This window comes from Salvelinus alpinus, chromosome 2 (assembly GCF_045679555.1).
Source record: "Salvelinus alpinus chromosome 2, SLU_Salpinus.1, whole genome shotgun sequence".
NCBI classification, from domain to species: domain Eukaryota; kingdom Metazoa; phylum Chordata; class Actinopteri; order Salmoniformes; family Salmonidae; genus Salvelinus; species Salvelinus alpinus.
In genome coordinates, this window is record NC_092087.1 from 110,224,143 (window position 1) to 110,244,965 (window position 20,823).

General features: G+C 39.5%; 1 protein-coding gene across 1 annotated transcript; it reads right to left on the reverse strand.

Annotated features, from left to right (window-relative positions):
- Window positions 1-4,816: 4,816 nt before the first annotated feature.
- On the reverse strand, window positions 4,817-19,466 carry LOC139548719 (zinc finger protein 180-like). The gene is made up of 2 exons (XM_071358470.1): window positions 18,939-19,466; window positions 4,817-8,447 (listed from the first exon to the last, which is right to left on the reverse strand). The coding sequence occupies exons 1-2, from the start codon at window positions 19,228-19,230 to the stop codon at window positions 7,378-7,380; spliced, it is 1,362 nt and encodes a 453-aa protein (XP_071214571.1). The 5' UTR covers window positions 19,231-19,466; the 3' UTR covers window positions 4,817-7,377.
- Window positions 19,467-20,823: the final 1,357 nt, after the last annotated feature.

The following is a 20,823-nucleotide window of genomic DNA, read 5'->3' on the forward strand; positions in this document are numbered from 1 at the left end:
TGTCTCTTTTACATAGCAGGTGATGGGTTCTGACTTCTGAACTTGAAAATATGAAATATCCTTATTATGTGAAATTGAATGAAACAATAATGTATGTTGGTACTAATATGATGTCCAATATTCCATGATGTTTCTATATGATAACAATAGAGTAATATATTTAATATGGTGTACAATATTCCATGATGTTTCTATATGATAACAATAGAGTAATATATTTAATATGGTGTACAATATTCCATGATGTTTCTATATGATAACAATAGCGTAATATATTTAATATGCCATATACTATTTTTTAACAGTTTCACTAATTAACTTATTCATTATGATTCAACGTCGGTTCACCGTCTCACCTCATACTGTATTGGAGCAGCAGCTGACTGCCCGGTTCAACATCAGTTCACCTCATACTGTATTGGAGCAGCAGCAGCTGACTGCCCGGTTCAACATCAGTTCACCATCTCACCTCATACTGTATTGGAGCAGCAGCAGCTGACTGCCCGGTTCAACGTCAGTTCACCGTCTCACCTCATACTGTATTGGAGCAGCAGCAGCTGACTGCCCGGTTCAACATCAGTTCACCATCTCACCTCATACTGTATTGGAGCAGCAGCAGCTGACTGCCCGGTTCAACGTCAGTTCACCGTCTCACCTCATACTGTATTGGAGCAGCAGCAGCTGCTGACTTGATCGTTGATGCTAATCATCATGTGTTGAATCTGAGAGTAAATAGAGCCGACTACAACTCTAAAAATGAAGGGTTCAAATGGAGTTGTTCTCAGATCCCCTAAGAACCGCAGGGTTCTTGGTCAATGAAAAACAGCCCCAAAATGTTCTTCAAAGAACTTGTTAGAAGGTGGGTTCATCGAGGAACCTCCGTTGTTGCTGGACTTCTTCCGGGAACTTCGCAATTACAACTGAAAACGATGGTGACAAGTTTGGATGCGACAACAAGTTAAAAAGGTTAAGTTATGTTGATGTTTGGCTCTGAATATGTCTCGAAATCATTTATATAATAATATAACATACTAATAATGAATAACGAAGACAATGATGGTTTTCTGTGAATATCTTCCATAACGTTACTATAGCTAATTACCGTAAATATTAGAAAGCCGGGTTTGACCGTCGGCGTTGTATGAGCTACAGTACAGTACCGTTATCTAGCTAGCTAACGTTATGTCCTAACTAGGCACAACTAGGTTTGGATTATTTCCCTCAACTATATTCTTTCACATATATTGTATATCGTTTCCATAAAGCCAACATGGCTTTACACTCATTAACGTAAGTTTCCAATCTAGAGCAGTTCTCACTTTTGTGATAATGAACTAGCTAACGTTAACTAACTAACTAACTAAGGATGGTGACCTGGCCAGACGAGATGTTACAACGAACTGAATCGTCAATGGAGGTCTTCCTCTTTATATAGCCTGCTACAGCATGCAATACTATTAACTCACAAGGGGGCATAACGTTACATGTACAATACTATCCCATTTTGGAAACGTTTCATGTACAATACTATCCCATTTTGGAAACGTTACATGGACAATACTATCCCATTTTGGAAACGTTACATGGACAATACTGTCCCATTTTGGAAACGTTACATGGACAATACTATCCCATTTTGGAAACGTTACATGGACAATACTGTCCCCTTTTGGAAACGTTACATGGACAATACTATCCCATTTAGGAAACGTTACATGGACAATATTATCCCATTTTGGAAACGTTACATGGACAATACTATCCCATTTTGGAAACGTTACATGTACAATACTATCCCATTTTGGAAACGTTACATGTAAAATACTATCCCATTTTGGAAACGTTACATTGACAATACGATCCCATTTTGGAAACGTTACATAGACAAATACTGTCCCATTTTGGAAATGTTACATGGACAATACTGTCCCATTTTGGAAACGTTACATGGACAATACTGTCCCATTTTGGAAACGTTACATGGACAATACTATCCCATTTTGGAAATGTTACATGGACAAATACTGTCCCATTTTGGAAACGTTACATGGACAATACTGTCCCATTTTGGAAACGTTACATGTAAAATACTATCCCATTTTGGAAACGTTACATGGACAATAGTATCCCATTTTGGAAACGTTACATGTACAATACTATCCAATTTTGGAAACGTTACATGTACAATACTATCCCATTTTGGAAACGTTACATGTCCGCCCCCTTGTGGAGGGAAATTAATATCTTAGATGGTAGCTGTAGATGGGATTCAAATGCATAATGGTATTAATACAGTGTCTAGACTACCTCTTTTGTATAAATGCCCTTCAGAATCCAAACACAGTATTGCCATGCAGCAAAATGTTGCGTATAATCTTTCAAGTCAGCCTGATAAAATATTGAACAATTTGTGAACAAAGATATCTTGAAATGTGATATTAGGCCTGTATGGCAGTACTGTTACTGTATGGCAGTACTGTATTGGCTAGTGCTTTCTCCAATATGTTATTCTATTTTACATTACATTGTATGTCGATGCCATTTATCTTTCAATATGTATTTAATATATATATATATATATGTTTTAATGCTTGTAAGACTATTCTTTGACACATTTTCTCTTCCTTTGAAATTCTTATAGGACAGAACATGGACACAATGCAATTGGGATCAAGAAGAAGGTACAGATCTGTTGTAGGACAGCTGCATTTGAAGTGTACATTTAACCTACATAGCAGTCAATACAAACTGACATCTATTAGCTCACAAATGTGTACAAATGATCTTTTCAGATCTTCTCAGAAATGTATAAAGTCCATGGAATGGATATAGACAAAAATATAATTCAAGGACTATCAGAGGTCGAGAAGCAGGGGTGAGGAAGCAGGGGTGAGGACATCATCCTGCTATTTTGACAGTCCCTGAAGGACAATACAGAAGAGGGATTTGCTCTTATTCCTTCCCTTTCTCTAATGTATTTTGTAATAAAATTAGCAAATGTAGTAAGATCGTTTCTTTACTTTACTAGGACTGGAGACCACAGCAGCGATTCTGCTCTTGCCCTACCTCTTCAATGAGAACCCGAGTGGCCTTTATGTCCGTGACAAGGTATGCCTATGCACCAATCATCTGTTTCTTCATAAACATAGGTGTGCATGCTTATATAAAACTACAGCTGAACATTTGTTATGTTCTTTGTTAATTGTATGTGTATTAATCTTTTCTTACTTTTTTTGACACAGATTTCACCTCTCTTCACTCCTTTACTGCACATCGGCGGAAATCCATTTCACCATGAGAGTGAAATCCCGCTGGCCTTTGATGGGGAGAACATCCACGCCCTCGAGGACGTCCCCATGGGACTTGGGGCTCTGCTCGGGCTGTTTTTTTTTTATTTTCCCTTAAATTTCCCCAAAATATCAGAAAAACACTTATAAGTTACTGTGTTCTGGGGATAAGAGAAGTTGGGGTGAAGTTACCAGGGCTGGTCATAAAGATGGCAAACTTCCTAACATAACTAAGTGAATATGATATACACACTAAAGCTGAAAAATCTGTATTTAGCATCAAGTCTACAATATTGTTAGTTTACCTATGATTCATTTTTAATGTATGTTGTACATCATTATTTATATATTTTTAAATGTCATGAAAAGCACTATACAAAGTAAATGTATTATTTATCATGGTCTGACATGTCTGCAGAAATGTTGCAATGTGTTTTGTTTGGTAAATTGTTTTGTAAATATTAATTCATATTTGTGGTGCCAGTAAATAAACAAGGAATTATTTAAATCAATATTGTTATTAAAATATGTTTTTATAATGGAGGCAGGGTGGACAGGGAGTTAAAAAATGAACCCCAAAAGGTTCTTTGAGGAACCATGATAAGAGGTTCTTCAAAGAACTTATAGGGGTTCCCACAAAAGGTTCTTCAAATAACTTTTAGGGGTTCCCCCCCAGTTTCAATTTGAAGAACCCCTAAAGGATATTCCAGGAACCTTTACTTTTTAGAGTGTATATTGATAAAACTCACCTTGTCCGAGAGACATTTACATAGTTATACACAGCCCAATTTGGGATGACTATTTTGGGGCGAAATAGCGGCCACAACAGACAGACCTGATATGGCCCATAATTCGACGTCCTTGGACGTCACGTGCTGACTGGGTATGACCAAAGTTATTCTGTTTAGCTGCACTTTGTAGTACATTTTTACACTATAATAAATGTTTCTGACGCCACACCGCCCGTTTTCAAAGGGAGCCGTTGGTTTTTAGATGCAGTCGCTTTTTAGCTTTTTGTCTGAAAGTATTTTCTCAACTGCGATACCAACTCCAGTCAGCAGATGGCGATGTGCGTCTTTCAGGTGATTCTGCCACTGTGACGTATAATCTAGTGGACGGGACGCTTCTTCAACATCAACAGCTAGTCAGCCACCTTGGTTCACTAACTTTATGGAAAAAGGTTTATTCAATAAATCTAGCAACTCCTCCCATACTGGAAAAATACAGGAATACACACTCAGAGCATCCTGACTGGGCCCTGTTTACACCTCCAAGGTGCCCCCCTCACACAGGAATACACACTACGAGGCTTTTCTAACTACTACACTTTGCGTGTTTCCCTCACCTCTTTAAAAAAAAAGAAAAGGTTTGAGATTTTGTATCGACTCGGCTCACTGCCTCTCAGATCAAAGGTGGGTCCATCTGCTCCGTTCCCCAAGTGTGGTCTCCCTGAGATCCCAAGTTAGAAGGATCCCTCGTGCACCATTTACCCAGGTCGTCACGAGCGGTCACCAAGTGAAGATTAACATCCCCAAATGTGGTTAATTTCTTTCATATCAACTGAGACAAACTTCTTAAACTAAATCTTTATTCACTTAATAAAGGAGCAGGTCAATACAACGTACACATATAAAGTGAATCAATTGAGTGCTCTACGATAATGATGGCTGGTCGACAAATCACCCCCAGATGATTTGTTGAGAGCCACAAGACAGAAGTACAAAGGTCTTTTACAGCCAAGATACACCCCTTTCAACCTACATGACCAACAACAGATGTATAGAATGGGTCACAAGGTTAAGACTGGTATGAAAGATACTTATAATTCTCAGCAGACAATATCTGCTGTAAAAACAGTACTCTTTGTGTAGAGACCAGGGTCTGGCCCTGGGGTCATCTCTCCCTGGTACCATATAGAACAGAAACATTAACTCATGCTCTGGAATGCGGTCTCTTTAGGTTTTATCACCCAAAAGACATTGTAAATCTCCTGTCAGTGTTTTCTCCCAGAGGCCCATCCTCAGTAGAACACACAGACACAATAGTTCTAAGAACCCTCTATTCTGTTGCATAAAACAACCATTTGATGCAATAAAAGTATTATAACATAATGTTGCAGTTTTGCTCTCAGTGTCCACTGAAAGTTGACTAGTAACAACAACTGGGACATAAAAGTCCCCCACCATGAGACCCACTAAATCTGCCCAAGAAGAGGCAAACAAAAGAACTGGTGTTACACATACTGACTAACGAGGTGTCACCAATCAGTGAGCCCTACGTGCTAACGAGCTATACGTGCTAACGAGCTATACGTGCTAACGAGCTTATACGTGCTAAAGTCCAACCTCAAAACATAAATGGAAAAACGAAAGCCTGGAACACCTTTCCCCTTAAGACAACAAATAAAACCTATAATTTTTGTTGGACAAGTTTGCTCACCACCAACAGAAAACAACTTCCATTTCACATTATAATCAACTACAATGCTTCACCTTCTACAATATAAACATAGTGTCTACTGGCTGTCAACAATTAAAAACAAGAAAAAACACGTATTTCTAAATAATAATATACAATCGTTTTATTTTTTTCTCCTTTTTCATTCTATAGAATTCTAAAACTCAATAGCTTCTAGAACTCTCGTCTTCCTAAAACTCACTAGCTTCTAGAACTCTCGTCCCCTTGGAATGAGCCCAAACAAAACTCATCTCCAATACGGAAAACCGTGCAGTCAAAATAAATTGTGATCCATGGCAACGCAATGGCTAAACGCAAAACTATGACTGCCCACCCTTGAAACAATCAGCAAACAAGTTGTCCTTAACACGGACATGTCTGATTTCAAGAGGAAACTCCTGCAATAACCGTAGTAACTTTCCAAATCACTGCGGAGCTTCTCTCTCTTTTCAGAGTTCACTCGATAGGCATGTTGTTGGATCGGGGCCCAGCCCCCAATGTCATGCTCTAGTACATTTGGTTTGGCACATCTGAGAATTAAACCTGCTATTCTAAAAGAAGGGCAACAATGTCAATATAATTATACCCGTAAATTGTCAGTTGATTGCATAAATAATGATGATTACTTTAAAGTTACATGAATTGTAAATATGAATGATCAAAACCAAATGGACACCCCTTTGTTAATATGTATTGTCAATAATTAACTTAATGGTAAGGCATGGTATAATAAAAAATATTTTTTTTTTGATTGCATTGTCTTATTTTCAACGACTTTTCAATTACATTTTGCTAGGTGGGATAGCCTCAATGTCAAAACACAGTTTTAACGTGTCCAAATCAATAACCAATATGCAGAAACAGTTTGGGATAAATTGAAAACCTAAACATAACATGTGCTATTTACACAAACATCTGCCACAATAATCATATTACTTGTATTTATTTAAACAATCTCCTTATAAACTGCACAAGCACCAGAAACACTGTTGTTTTGACAAGTAGCAATAAATCACTGATATCAATTAGGGGGGAAATCAGGTTGTTCGTGCTGTTGAAACTAACACAACTAAACAAAACACATGGAAATGGGAGATATCGTTTACCTCACTGGTTAGAGGACAACCTGCAGAAGACAGTCAGCTACATTTTGGAGTGATGCATTTAAATGTAGGGGTCGCTAAACAAAGGAACACAACACTTATTTGTCATCACTCATCGATATCATGTTGAAATCAATTGTGCGAGAGGGGAGATGAGGTTGCACGTCCTGTTAAAACTAACAGCTCAAAAACCACACCACGGAATCTGGGAGTAATGTGTACATCCCTGGTTAGAGGACAATTTGTAGAAAACAGCTCGCTACATTTTGAGGTGTTGCATTTTGATTCAAGTGGGTCACCAACGTGGTAAGTGTAACACAGCTTTTTTTGTGTTAGTCACTTTTTGTTAAATCACATAAATAGTACTCTTCCAATTCAGAGCCTGGATTTTCCCCCTGAGGCTAATATCCATATCATGTTGAAATCAATAGAACAGGGGACAAACATTTAGGGTTCTACATTGTGACATCATTAAAATACTCCTTCTACAATGTTAAAACATTCTACATTGTGACATTATTTCATTGATATCATGAAACAACTCCTTCATGTATTTTCTGATGTTTGATCAGACACCTTTTATTAGAGTATCTCTTGTCACATTGATTACAGCTATACGATTTCTCTCCTGTGTGTATTCTCTGGTGTACTTTTAGATTGCCAGATTGAACAAAACTCTTCCCACATTGATCACAGCTATAACGTTTCTCTACTGTGTGTGTTATCTGGTGTGAAGTCAGCTGGCCAGATGTAGCAAAACTCTTCCCACATTGATCACAGCTATACGGTTTCTCTCCTGTGTGTGTTCTCTGGTGTCTAGTCAGAATGCTGGATGTATTAAAACTCTTCCCACATTGAGTACAGCTATAAAGTTTCTCTCCTGTGTGTGTTCTCTGGTGTGACATCAGGCTGCTTAGGCTAATAAAACTCATCTCACATTCATGACAGCTATATGGTTTATCTATTGTGTGTGTTCTCTGGTGTGATATCAGGTTGCTTAGCTGAGTAAAACTCTTCCCACATTCAGTACAGCTAAAAGGTTTCTCTCCTGTGTGTGTTCTCTGGTGCCTCTTCAGATTGCTAGATGTAAAAAAACTCTTCCCACACTGAGTACAACTATACGGTTTCTCTCCTGTGTGTGTTCTTTGGTGTACAATAAGATGGCTAGATGTATAAAAACTCTTCCCACATTCATCACAGCTATACGGTTTCTCTCGTTTCTCTCCTGTGTGTGTTCTCTGGTGTGATATCAGGCTGCTTGGCCGAGTAAAACTCTTCCCACATATACCACAGCTACAGATATAAGATTTCTCTCCTGTGTGTGTTCTCTGGTGTGATATCAGGCTGGTTGAATGAGTAAAACTCTTCCCACATTGAGTACAGCTATAAGGTTTCTCTACTGTGTGGATTCTCTGATGAATTTTAATGCCTGCTGAGGAGGTGAATCTCTTCCCACCGTCAGAGCAGTGAGGTTTCTTCCCTGTGGATCTCTGCTGGTGTTTCTTGAGGTGTTCTGATGTGGAGAGACTATTCTCTGCCTCTTCAGCATCATGAGGTTGTTGAGGCTCCCCAGAGGACCCACGGTAGTCCCGTCTCTCTCCTGTGTGAACAACAAAGTCAGACATATGGTTAAAGGCCCACAACAGCGGAAATCCACTGTAAAAAGTGATGCCAACAGCGTAACCATGAAGTTGTACAACAATTGACGTCTGTAATGAATGTAATGATTATTTGACATTTGTCTTAAAATGAGCAAGAACAGTCATATTTTGTCTTGTTTTTACATTAGTAGTAACATCTAAGCTTGTAGACTAGAAATAAGTTATTCATGTTGTTGAAACTCTAAGCAGTGTGCCAGACAACTTTTGGTCTCCAATATAGGCCCCTTTCTGTGTTTAATACAATTGCGGCACGAGGGCGATGCAAATGCAATTTGGTTGTAGAAACTCCTCCCTGCTAATGAGGAAACCGCTAGTTATGGATGTAGTATATCTGGTAATGAGGAAACCACTAGTTATGGATGTAGTATATCTGCTAATGAGGAAACCACTAGTTATGGATGTAGTATATCTGGTAATGAGGAAACCACTAGTTATGGATGTAGTATATCTGGTAATGAGGAAACCACTAGTTATGGATGTAGTATATCTGGTAATGAGGAAACCACTAGTTATGGATGTAGTATATCTAGTAATGAGGAAACCACTAGTTATGGATGTAGTATATCTGGTAATGAGGAAACCACTAGTTATGGATGTAGTATATCTGGTCATGAGGAAACCACTAGTTATGGATGTAGTATATCTGGTCATGAGGAAACCGCTAGTTATGGATGTAGTATATCTGGTAATGAGGAAACCACTAGTTATGGATGTAGTATATCTGGTAATGAGGATACCACTAGTTATGGATGTAGTATATCTGGTAATGAGGAAACCACTAGTTATGGATGTAGTATATCTGGTAATGAGGAAACCACTAGTTATGGATGTAGTATATCTGGTAATGAGGAAACCACTAGTTATGGATGTAGTATATCTGCTAATGAGGAAACCACTAGTTATGGATGTAGTATATCTGCCTGGAGCAAAAATGGTGAGCAAAGATTTTAGTTTTTCACAATGTATTCTGAATGTGAATGGGGGAAAACTCATGGGAGTAGCCTCCATTTCCAGGTTGCTTATGAGTACATTTCACACTACTTTGGATTATAATTGTAAGGCTCGTTTGAATGTCCTGCTTAATATAATGTTTATGTCATCATCGCAAATCAACCGCTTTGTATTTAAAAAACACTTCAACCAGTAAAATGCTCTTTGGCTTTTCCATCAACCTGACAATGAGGGTTTGTACACTATTTGCCAAATTGGCCCATAACTTCACCTAACAACAAATATACCTGTAATGAACGAAGAAGCACTTTGGTTGTTATTGCATGACATACATAGTGTACTCTAGGACCCATAACAACAACATAGACCTACTGTAGGACCCATAACATTACCTAACAATAACATAGACCTAATGTAGGACCCATAACTTCACCAAACATAGACCTACTGTAGGACCCAAAACATTACCTAACAATAACACAGACCTACTGTAGGACCCATAACTTCACCAAACATAGACCTACTGTAGGACCCATAACTTCACCTAACAACAACACAGACCTACTGTAGGACCCATAACTTCACCAAACAACAACATAGACCTACTGTAGGACCCATAACTTCACCTAACAACAACATAGACCTACTGTAGAACCCATAACTTCACCAAACAACAACATATACCTATTGTAGGACCCATAACTTCACCTAACAACAACAACATAGACCTATTGTAGGACCCATAACTTCCCCTAACAATAACATAGACCTACTGTAGGACCCATAACTTCACCTAACAATAACATAGACCTACTGTAGGACCCATAACTTCACCTAACATAGACCTACTGTAGGACCCATAACTTCACCTAACAATAACATAGACCTACTGTAGGACCCATAACTTCACCTAACTACAAATAAAGGAAAATAGCTCTGTGTGTTGTACAATAGCCTATCCATCAAGGAACAGTTCTCTACACATTATGAGCTAAGTATCTCTGTGTCCAAACAGACTAACGAGAACCTACTGTAAATCAATCAGACAATAACATTATAAACATCAATTTGTTAGGGATGTTGGATCCAACGTGGAGCACGGCATAACTGTCTTTACCAGAGTAATGAATGAAGAAGCACTTTGGTTGTTGTTGCATGTCGTGATGTTTGTCATGTGACTGTCATTCTGAAAATGATTTCCTGGATCAGCTGATGATCGATGAACATGTGACTAACTAAACAGCTACAGTATTAAGAATTATGTGTAATTATTGAAGAACCACATTAATGACAGTATCCATTTGGGTGTTGTCAATAAAGTTAAGGGGACTTTCGGTTAGAACCATTGGATTTAGCAAACTCTTAAAATATTTAGGATTTCTGTGCCCATGAAAACTGTTTTCCCAGCGTAATATAAGGAAACTAAATGTTACGTAGGTAGAGTGCATTTCAGAGATCTGAATACAAAAAACTGTCCTAACAGGACAATAACCTAAACCACAAGGCCAAATCTACACTGGAGGAGCTTACCAAGATGACATTGAATGTTCCTGAGTGGCCTAGTTACAGTTTGGACTTAAATCATCTTGAAAGTCTATGGAAAGACTTGAAAATGGCTTTCTAGCAATGATCAACAACCAACTTGACAGAACAGGAAGGATTTAAAAAAGAATAATGAATATTCACATGAAGATCAGTCTCCTATTGGATGACATCACGACTTCCCATCAAGCCCTTGAAGGCCTTACTATGACATCACTCACTCCTTCTAGTCTAAAAAAACACTATTTTGCTCAAAACATTTATTTGTTTCCCTTTAGTGTGTTTATACTTTACTGTATTTATATATCACTTTCAACAGGAAACGTTTATTTTTATTTTTTTAATCACTGGAGGACGTCATGAACAATTCATACATTTTCTTTCTCACCTTTATTTAACCAGCTGAGAACAAGCTCTCATTAACAAATGCAACCTGGCCAAGATAAAGCACAGCAGTGCCACAAAAACAACAGCGTTGGGATAAACAAAAGTACAATAACACAATAGAAACATCTATATACAGTGTGTGCAAATGGAGTACAGAGGCAATAAAGGCAATAAGGCAATAAATAGGGCGTAGTAGCAAAGTAATTACAATTTAGCAAATTAACACTGGAGTGATAGATGTGCAGATGATGATGTGCAAGTAGAATATATGTGACTGTAACATATATAACATATATAATATATAAATACTGGTGTGAGCAAAAAAAGTAAATAAAAACATGGGGATGAGGTAAGCATTGGATGGGCTACTTACAGATGGGCTGTGTACAGCTGCAGCGATCGGTAAGCTGCTCAGATAGTTGATTCTTAAAGCTAGTGAGGGAGATATAAGTCTCCAACTTCAGCGATTTTTGCGATTCGTTCCAGTCATTGGCAGCAGAGAACTGGAAGGAAAGGCGGCCAAAGTAGGTGTTGGCTTTGGGGATGACCAGTGAGATATACTTCCTGGAGCATACTTCTCTGCTGCCAATGACTGGAACGAACTACAAAAATCTCTGAAACTGGAAACACTTATCTCCCTCACTAGCTTTAAGCACCAGCTGTCAGAGGAGCTCACAGATTACTGCACCTGTACATAGCCCATCTTTAATTTAGCCCAAACAACTACCTCTTCCCCTACTGTATTTATTTATTTATTTTGCTCCTTTGCACCCCAGTATTTCTACTTTGCACATTCTTCCACTGCAAATCTACCATTCCAGTGTTTTACTTGCTATATTGTATTTACTTTGCCACCATGGGCTTTTTTTGCATTTACCTCATTTGCTCACATTGTATATAGACTTATTTTTCTACTGTATTATTGACTGTATGTTTGTTACACTCCATGTGTAACTCTGTGTTTTTGTATGTGTCGAACTGCTTTGCTTTATCTTGGCCAGGTCGCAATTGTAAATGAGAACTTGTTCTCAACTTGCCTACCTGGTTAAATAAAGGTGAAATAAATAAATAAAATAGATCAGCAACGGTGGCTTGCAAACAGTGGATAGTAAGTAGCCCACCTTTGGAATAACTATGTATAGTTATAACTGTAGTATCCTGTATAACTATGTATAGTTATAACTGTAGTATCCAGTATAACTGTAGTATCCTGTATAACTGTAGTATCCTGTATAACTGTAGTATCCTGTATAACTGTAGTATCCTGTATAACTATGTATAGTTATAACTGTAGTATCCTGTATAACTGTAGTATCCTGTATAACTATGTATAGTTATAACTGTAGTATCCTGTATAACTGTAGTATCCTGTATAACTGTGTATAGTTATAACTGTAGTATCCTGTATAACTGTAGTATCCTGTATAACTGTAGTATCCTGTATAACTGTAGTATCCTGTATAACTGTAGTATCCTCTATAACTGTAGTATCCTGTATAACTGTAGTATCCTGTATAACTATGTATAGTTATAACTGTAGTATCCTGTATAACTGTAGTATCCTGTATAACTGTAGTATCCTGTATAACTATGTATAGTTATAACTGTAGTATCCTGTATACCTATGTATAGTTATAACTGTAGTATCCTGTATAACTGTAGTATCCTGTATAACTATGTATAGTTATAACTGTAGTATCCTGTATAACTGTAGTATCCTGTATAACTGTAGTATCCTTTATAACTATGTATAGTTAAAACTGTAGTATCCTGTATAACTGTAGTATCCTGTATAGCTGTAGTATCCAGTATAACTGTAGTATCCAGTATAACTGTAGTATCCTGTATAACTGTAGTATCCTGTATAACTGTAGTATCCTGTATAACTGTAGTATCCTGTATAACTGTGTATAGTTATAACTGTAGTATCCTGTATAACTGTAGTATCCTGTATAACCATGTATAGTTATAACTGTAGTATCCTGTATAACTGTAGTATCCTGTATAACTGTAGTATCCTGTATAACTGTAGTATCCTGTATAACGGTAGTATCCTGTATAACTGTAGTATCCTCTATAACTGTAGTATCCTGTATAGCTGTAGTATCCTGTATAACTGTAGTATCCTGTATAACTATGTATAGCTTTAACTGTAGTATCCTGTATAACTGTAGTATTCTGTATAACTGTAGTATCCTGTATAACTGTAGTATCCTGTATAACTGTAGTATCCTGTATAACTATGTATAGTTATAACTGTAGTATCCTGTATAACTGTAGTATCCTGTATAACTGTAGTATCCTGTATAACTATGTATAGTTATAACTGTAGTATCCTGTATAGCTGTAGTATCCTGTATAACTGTAGTATCCTGTATAACTATGTATAGTTATAACTGTAGTATCCTGTATAACTGTAGTATCCTGTATAACTATGTATAGTTATAACTGTAGTATCCTGTATAACTGTAGTATCCTGTATAACTGTAGTATCCTGTATAACTATGTATAGTTATAACTGTAGTATCCAGTATAGTCTGGGAGGAGGTGAAACCACTCAGGCTTATTTGATGTGATCTAATGTTTTGATCATCTAGTTTTCCTTACAAGCATTCAGTCACCAAAGGGGGTTCGGTCATTCCTTTGTTTACATACTGTCTCATTGACAAAAATATTTTGGATTATTTGTTTACATCATTCCTTTGTCTCGACCCAGTACACAGTAAACGTACCGAGGTTCTAATGTTGCCAAGGAGACACATTTTATTATTTATTTACAGTTTGGAGCGTTGGGGGTCTGACATCCAGGAGACACATTTGATTATTTATTCCGTTTGGAGAGTTGGGGGTCTGACATCCAGGATACACATTTTAGTTCTAATGGTGCCGTTCTGTTATTCTTTTCAGCTTCTTTTTCCAAGCATCTTACATTACTCTGAGACTAGTTATGCTGGGATCTTACATTACTCTGAGACTAGTTATCCTGGGATCTTACATTACTCTGGGTATTGTGATACATTTTAGAATAAAACACACAGACTAAGGAGACCAGGGATGGTAGTGGAGCACAGACTAAGGAGACCAGGGATGGTAGTGGAGCACAGACTAAGGAGACCAGGGATGGTAGTGGAGCACAGACTAAGGAGACCAGGGATGGTAGTGGAGCACAGACTAAGGAGACCAGGGATGGTAGTGGAGCACAGACTAAGGAGACCAGGGATGGTAGTGGAGCACAGACTAAGGAGACCAGGGATGGTAGTGGAGCACAGACTAAGGAGACCAGGGATGGTAGTGGAGCACAGACTAAGGAGACCAGGGATGGTAGTGGAGCACAGACTAAGGAGACCAGGGATGGTAGTGGAGCACAGACTAAAGAGACCAGGGATGGTAGTGGAGCACAGACTAAGGAGACCAGGGATGGTAGTGGAGCACAGACTAAGGAGACCAGGGATGGTAGTGGAGCACAGACTAAGGAGACCAGGGATGGTAGTGGAGCACAGACTAAGGAGAGCAGGGATGGTAGTGGAGCACAGACTAAGGAGAGCAGGGATGGTAGTGGAGCACAGACTAAGGAGACCAGGGATGGTAGTGGAGCACAGACTAAGGAGACCAGGGATGGTAGTGGAGCACAGACTAAGGAGACCAGGGATGGTAGTGGAGCACAGACTAAGGAGACCAGGGATGGTGTTTGACATGAGTTCTTTTCCATAAAGGAACACACCGGTCCTTCCTCCTCTATGAATGTTCCTAGGCCGTCATTGTCTGAAATATATATATATTTATTTTTTAATGTAAAAACCCAAAAGGTTATCTTGTGAATATTAGCAGTACAGTAGTAATGGAGGACAAGGGTCCCCCTCTCCTTTCTGTCTCTCCAAAAAACACTTGACGCAACCGTGGGACCTTTTTATTCCAAATTTAAGTAGATAGATAGTAGCTGTCTATTAAAAAATATATACTGGTTGTTGGATTCCTAATGTCTACTCAAAAGGTAGGAAGAAGTTTGGTCCTAATTGGATGTTGGACACTATATTTATTGAATATTATGTGAATCCTTATAAATCAAAAGGGCTAATCAATTAGCTTCATTTCCTCAGAGATCAGTTGCTGAAATGACATGGAATGCCTCAGCTGTTTTTCCTACGTCTGTAGCAGCAGTTGGAATTTACAGTTATCCATCCCTGTGATTGGGTAGGGTAACTCCTACTCTTACAGGTTAGTAAAGAGGTCAGGTAATATGGGAGTTCGACTGTGCCTAAGAACAGCCCTTAGCCGTGGTATATTGGCCATATACCACAAACCCCCGGGGTGCCTTATTGCTATTATAAACAGGTTACAAAGGTAATTAGAGCAGTAAAAATAAATGTTTTGACATACCTGTGGTATACGGGCCTAATTGCTTAAATAAACGATATATACTCCCCTACGTATTTATTCAGACAGGGAAGATAACAGTTTAATGTGACTCTATACTCCAGAATTTTAGATATGAGATCAAATGCTTCATATGAGACAGCACAGAACGTCACCTTTTATTTGAGGGTATTTTCAGGGTATCTGTTCTACCATTTAGAAATAAAATGACTTCATGTATCTAGTCTCTCACATTTGAATGCGTCATAAGTATTTGGCCAAAATTCACTTATATGTGTATTGAAGTAGTCATAAGTTTAGTATTTGGTCTCACATTCCTATAACATAATAACTCTATCAAGCTTGTGACTCTACAAACATGTTGGATGCATTTGCAGTTTGTTTTGGTTGCGTTTCAGATGATGTTGTACCCAACAGAAATGAACGGTAAATAATGTATCGTGTCATACGAGTCACACAAGAATAGAATATGTTTCTGAACACTTGTATATTAATGTGGATGCTAACACGATTAGGGATAATCATGAATGGATCATGAATAATAATGAGTGAGAAAGGTAGAGCCATACCCCTCATACCTCTAAAAAATGTGAACCTCCCCTGTTATTGGTCATTAAACGCTTCAGTGTCCTAATAAAAAGATAGGGGGGTGTAGCCGAGGGTAGAGGAGAAGGCGGAAACTTTTCAGTTCCTCGGCGTACACATCACAGACAAACTGAAATGGTCAGACAGTGTAGTGAAGAAGGTGCAACAGCGTCTCTTCAACCTCATGAGGCTGAAGAAATAAAATGTCATTTCATTAACGTCTGCTAACCATGTGTATGTGACCAATAACACTTGATTTGGTACTTAAACGTTGTATATCTCCACTGTCCTCATGAACAGATAGGGGAGAGTAGCGGAGGGCTTGAAGGAATGGAACAACTCTAATTCAGTCTCCACTGTCCTAATGAACAGATAGGGGAGAGTAGCGGAGGGCTTGAAGGAATGGAACAACTCTAATTCAGTCTCCACTGTCCTAATGAACAGATAGGGGAGAGTAGCTTGAAGGAATGGAACAACTCTAATTCAGTCTCCACTGTTCTAATGAACAGATAGGGGAGAGTAGCTGAGGGCTTGAAGGAATGGAACAACTCTAATTCAGTCTCCACTGTCCTAATGAACAGATAGGGGAGAGTAGGGGAGGGCTTGAAGGAATGGAACAACTCTAATTCAGTCTCCACTGTCCTAATGAACAGATAGGGGAGAGTAGCTTGAAGGAATGGAACAACTCTAATTCAGTCTCCACTGTCCTAATGAACAGATAGGGGAGAGTAGGGGAGGGCTTGAAGGAATGGAACAACTCTAATTCAGTCTCCACTGTCCTAATGAACAGATAGGGGAGAGTAGCTGAGGGCTTGAAGGAATGGAACAACTCTAATTCAGTCTCCACTGTCCTAATGAACAGATAGGGGAGAGTAGGGGAGGGCTTGAAGGAATGGAACAACTCTAATTCAGTCTCCACTGTCCTAATGAACAGATAGGGGAGAGTAGCTGAGGGCTTGAAGGAATGGAACAACTCTAATTCAGTCTCCACTGTCCTAATGAACAGATAGGGGAGAGTAGCTGAGGGCTTGAAGGAATGGAACAACTCTAATTCAGTCTCCACTGTCCTAATGAACAGATAGGGGAGAGTAGCTGAGGGCTTGAAGGAATGGAACAACTCTAATTCAGTCTCCACTGTCCTAATGAACAGATAGGGGAGAGTAGGGGAGGGCTTGAAGGAATGGAACAACTCTAATTCAGTCTCCACTGTCCTAATGAACAGATAGGGGAGAGTAGGGGAGGGCTTGAAGGAATGGAACAACTCTAATTCAGTCTCCACTGTCCTAATGAACAGATAGGGGAGAGTAGCGGAGGGCTTGAAGGAATGGAACAACTCTAATTCAGTCTCCACTGTCCTAATGAACAGATAGGGGAGAGTAGCGGAGGGCTTGAAGGAATGGAACAACTCTAATTCAGTCTCCACTGTCCTAATGAACAGATAGGGGAGAGTAGCTGAGGGCTTGAAGGAATGGAACAACTCTAATTCAGTCTCCACTGTCCTAATGAACAGATAGGGGAGAGTAGCTGAGGGCTTGAAGGAATGGAACAACTCTAATTCAGTCTCCACTGTCCTAATGAACAGATAGGGGAGAGTAGCGGAGGGCTTGAAGGAATGGAACAACTCTAATTCAGTCTCCACTGTCCTAATGAACAGATAGGGGAGAGTAGCTGAGGGCTTGAAGGAATGGAACAACTCTAATTCAGTCTCCACTGTCCTAATGAACAGATAGGGGAGAGTAGCGGAGGGCTTGAAGGAATGGAACAACTCTAATTCAGTCTCCACTGTCCTAATGAACAGATAGGGGAGAGTAGCTGAGGGCTTGAAGGAATGGAACAACTCTAATTCAGTCTCCACTGTCCTAATGAACAGATAGGGGAGAGTAGCGGAGGGCTTGAAGGAATGGAACAACTCTAATTCAGTCTCCACTGTCCTAATGAACAGATAGGGGAGAGTAGGGGAGGGCTTGAAGGAATGGAACAACTCTAATTCAGTCTCCACTGTCCTAATGAACAGATAGGGGAGAGTAGCGGAGGGCTTGAAGGAATGGAACAACTCTAATTCAGTCTCCACTGTCCTAATGAACAGATAGGGGAGAGTAGCGGAGGGCTTGAAGGAATGGAACAACTCTAATTCAGTCTCCACTGTCCTAATGAACAGATAGGGGAGAGTAGGGGAGGGCTTGAAGGAATGGAACAACTCTAATTCAGTCTCCACTGTCCTAATGAACAGATAGGGGAGAGTAGCGGAGGGCTTGAAGGAATGGAACAACTCTAATTCAGTCTCCACTGTCCTAATGAACAGATAGGGGGGAGTAGCTGAGGGCTTGAAGGAATGGAACAACTCTAATTCATAGACAGAGCTGTGGATGCAAGGACCGACCATGAGATCAAAATGATCGTTTTAAATACGTTTTGAGTCAAATACAGTGTTTGTTTACATTTGCATTGTTTACACACAACGGAGCTTTACAAGCTTATATTTGGGGTTCTGGTGAGGAGCACATTTCAGTGCAATGCCCCTTTGGCTTTAAAACCACACATTAGTTCAACAACTGCAGAGTTTCTGGCTGTGTTTTTAAGACAGTACTCACTGGTGTTAATCAGATCTTCAGTCTCCTCTTCCTCTCCCTCTTCATCTCTCCAAACGTCTTCCTCCTCCTCTTTTATTGAGATAGCCTCCTCTTCCACTCCAAAAGGTTCTTCCTCTTCTTTAAACGTGATACTGATAGCCTCCTCTTCCATTCTGAAAGCTTCTTCCTCTCCGTTTACGGAAACATCCTCCTCTTCCCCCTCTTCTTTCACGACAACGTTCAGCCACAGACCCTCTTTCTCCGTCCAGCAGACCTCTTCTTTAGCAGGAGGAGAGTAGCTTGGAGAGCTCATGGTGGGCTAGCTAGCATTGACGATTAGCTTAGGTTCAGTATAATCAACAAATGTGTAAATTGAGCAAACAAGTTACGCTTAAGTTAAATAGTAGATACGTAAAGAGGATTGTGTTAAAAACACCGAAATCAATAATGGTCCAAAGAGCTTCAATGTTTTCGGTTGTATGTTGGCTACCAGGCTACGGAGGTGGTTGAATGAGTCAGCATCCGTGTTGTTGAAACAGCTTCCGGTGTCGTGTAGTCCACTAGATATGACGTCACCACCTGAAGACGCATATCGCTGTCAGCTGACTGGAATGAGTAACGCAGTTTAGAAAAATATTTAAAGATGAGCAAATATGTTTTGTCTGACTTCTTACAGCCAATACTTTCGTCTATGCAGACGTGTAGCTACATGTGAATATGTACATTATGAATATATACTGGTAGAATAGTTCCGTGTCGCACAGTTGGTAAAGCATGGCGCACGCAACGCCAGGGTTGTTGGTTTGATATGAGTCTGCTTAATTAATAACATTTTAATAAATTAACACCTGGTTAAGGATTTAACTCCAATCCTGACAATATAATGTCAGTTGTGGCTGCTTTGCCTGATGTATTGTTCTCTACCTTCTTCCTCTTTGTGCAGTTGTCTGTGGCCAATAATGTTTGTACAATGCTTTGTGCTGCTACCATGTTGTGCTGCTACCATGTTGTTCTGCTACCATGTTGTGCTGCTACCATGTTGTGCTGTTGTCATGTTGTGCTGCTACCATGTTGTGCTGCTGCCATGTTGTTCTGCTACCATGTTGTGCTGCTACCATGTTGTGCTGCTACCATGTTGTGCTGCTACCATGTTGTGCTGCTACCATGTTGTGTTGTTGTCATGTTGTGCTGCTACCATGTTGTGCTGCTGCCATGTTGTTCTGCTACCATGTTGTGCTGCTACCATGTTGTGCTGCTACCATGTTGTTGTCATGTTGTGCTGCTACCATGTTGTTGTCATGTTGTGCTGCTGTCATGTTGTTGTCATGCTGTGCTGCTACCATGTTGTTGTCATGTTGTGCTGCTACCATGTTGTTGTCATGTTGTGCTGCTGTCATGTTGTTGTCATGCTGTGCTGCTACCATGTTGTTGTCATGTTGTGCTGCTACCATGTTGTGCTGCAACCATGTTGTGCTGCTGCCATGTTGTGCTGCTGCCATGTTGTGCTGCTGCCATGTTGTGCTGCTACCATGTTGTTGTCATGTTGTGCTGCTACCATGTTGTTGTCATGTTGTGCTGCTACCATGTTGTTGTCATGTTGTTGTCATGTTGTGCTGCTACCATGTTGTTGTCATGTTGTGCTGCTGTCATGTTGTTGTCATGCTGTGCTGCTACCATGTTGTTGTCATGCTGTGCTGCTGTCATGTTGTTGTCATGTTGTGCTGCTACCATGTTGTTGTCATGTTGTGCTGCTACCATGTTGTTCTGTTGTCATGTTGTATCATGTTGGACATTAAAAACACCATCATGTTGGATATAAAACACCGTCATGTTGGATATAAAACACCATCATGTTGGATATAAACACCATCATGTTGGATATAAAACACCATCATGTTGGACATTA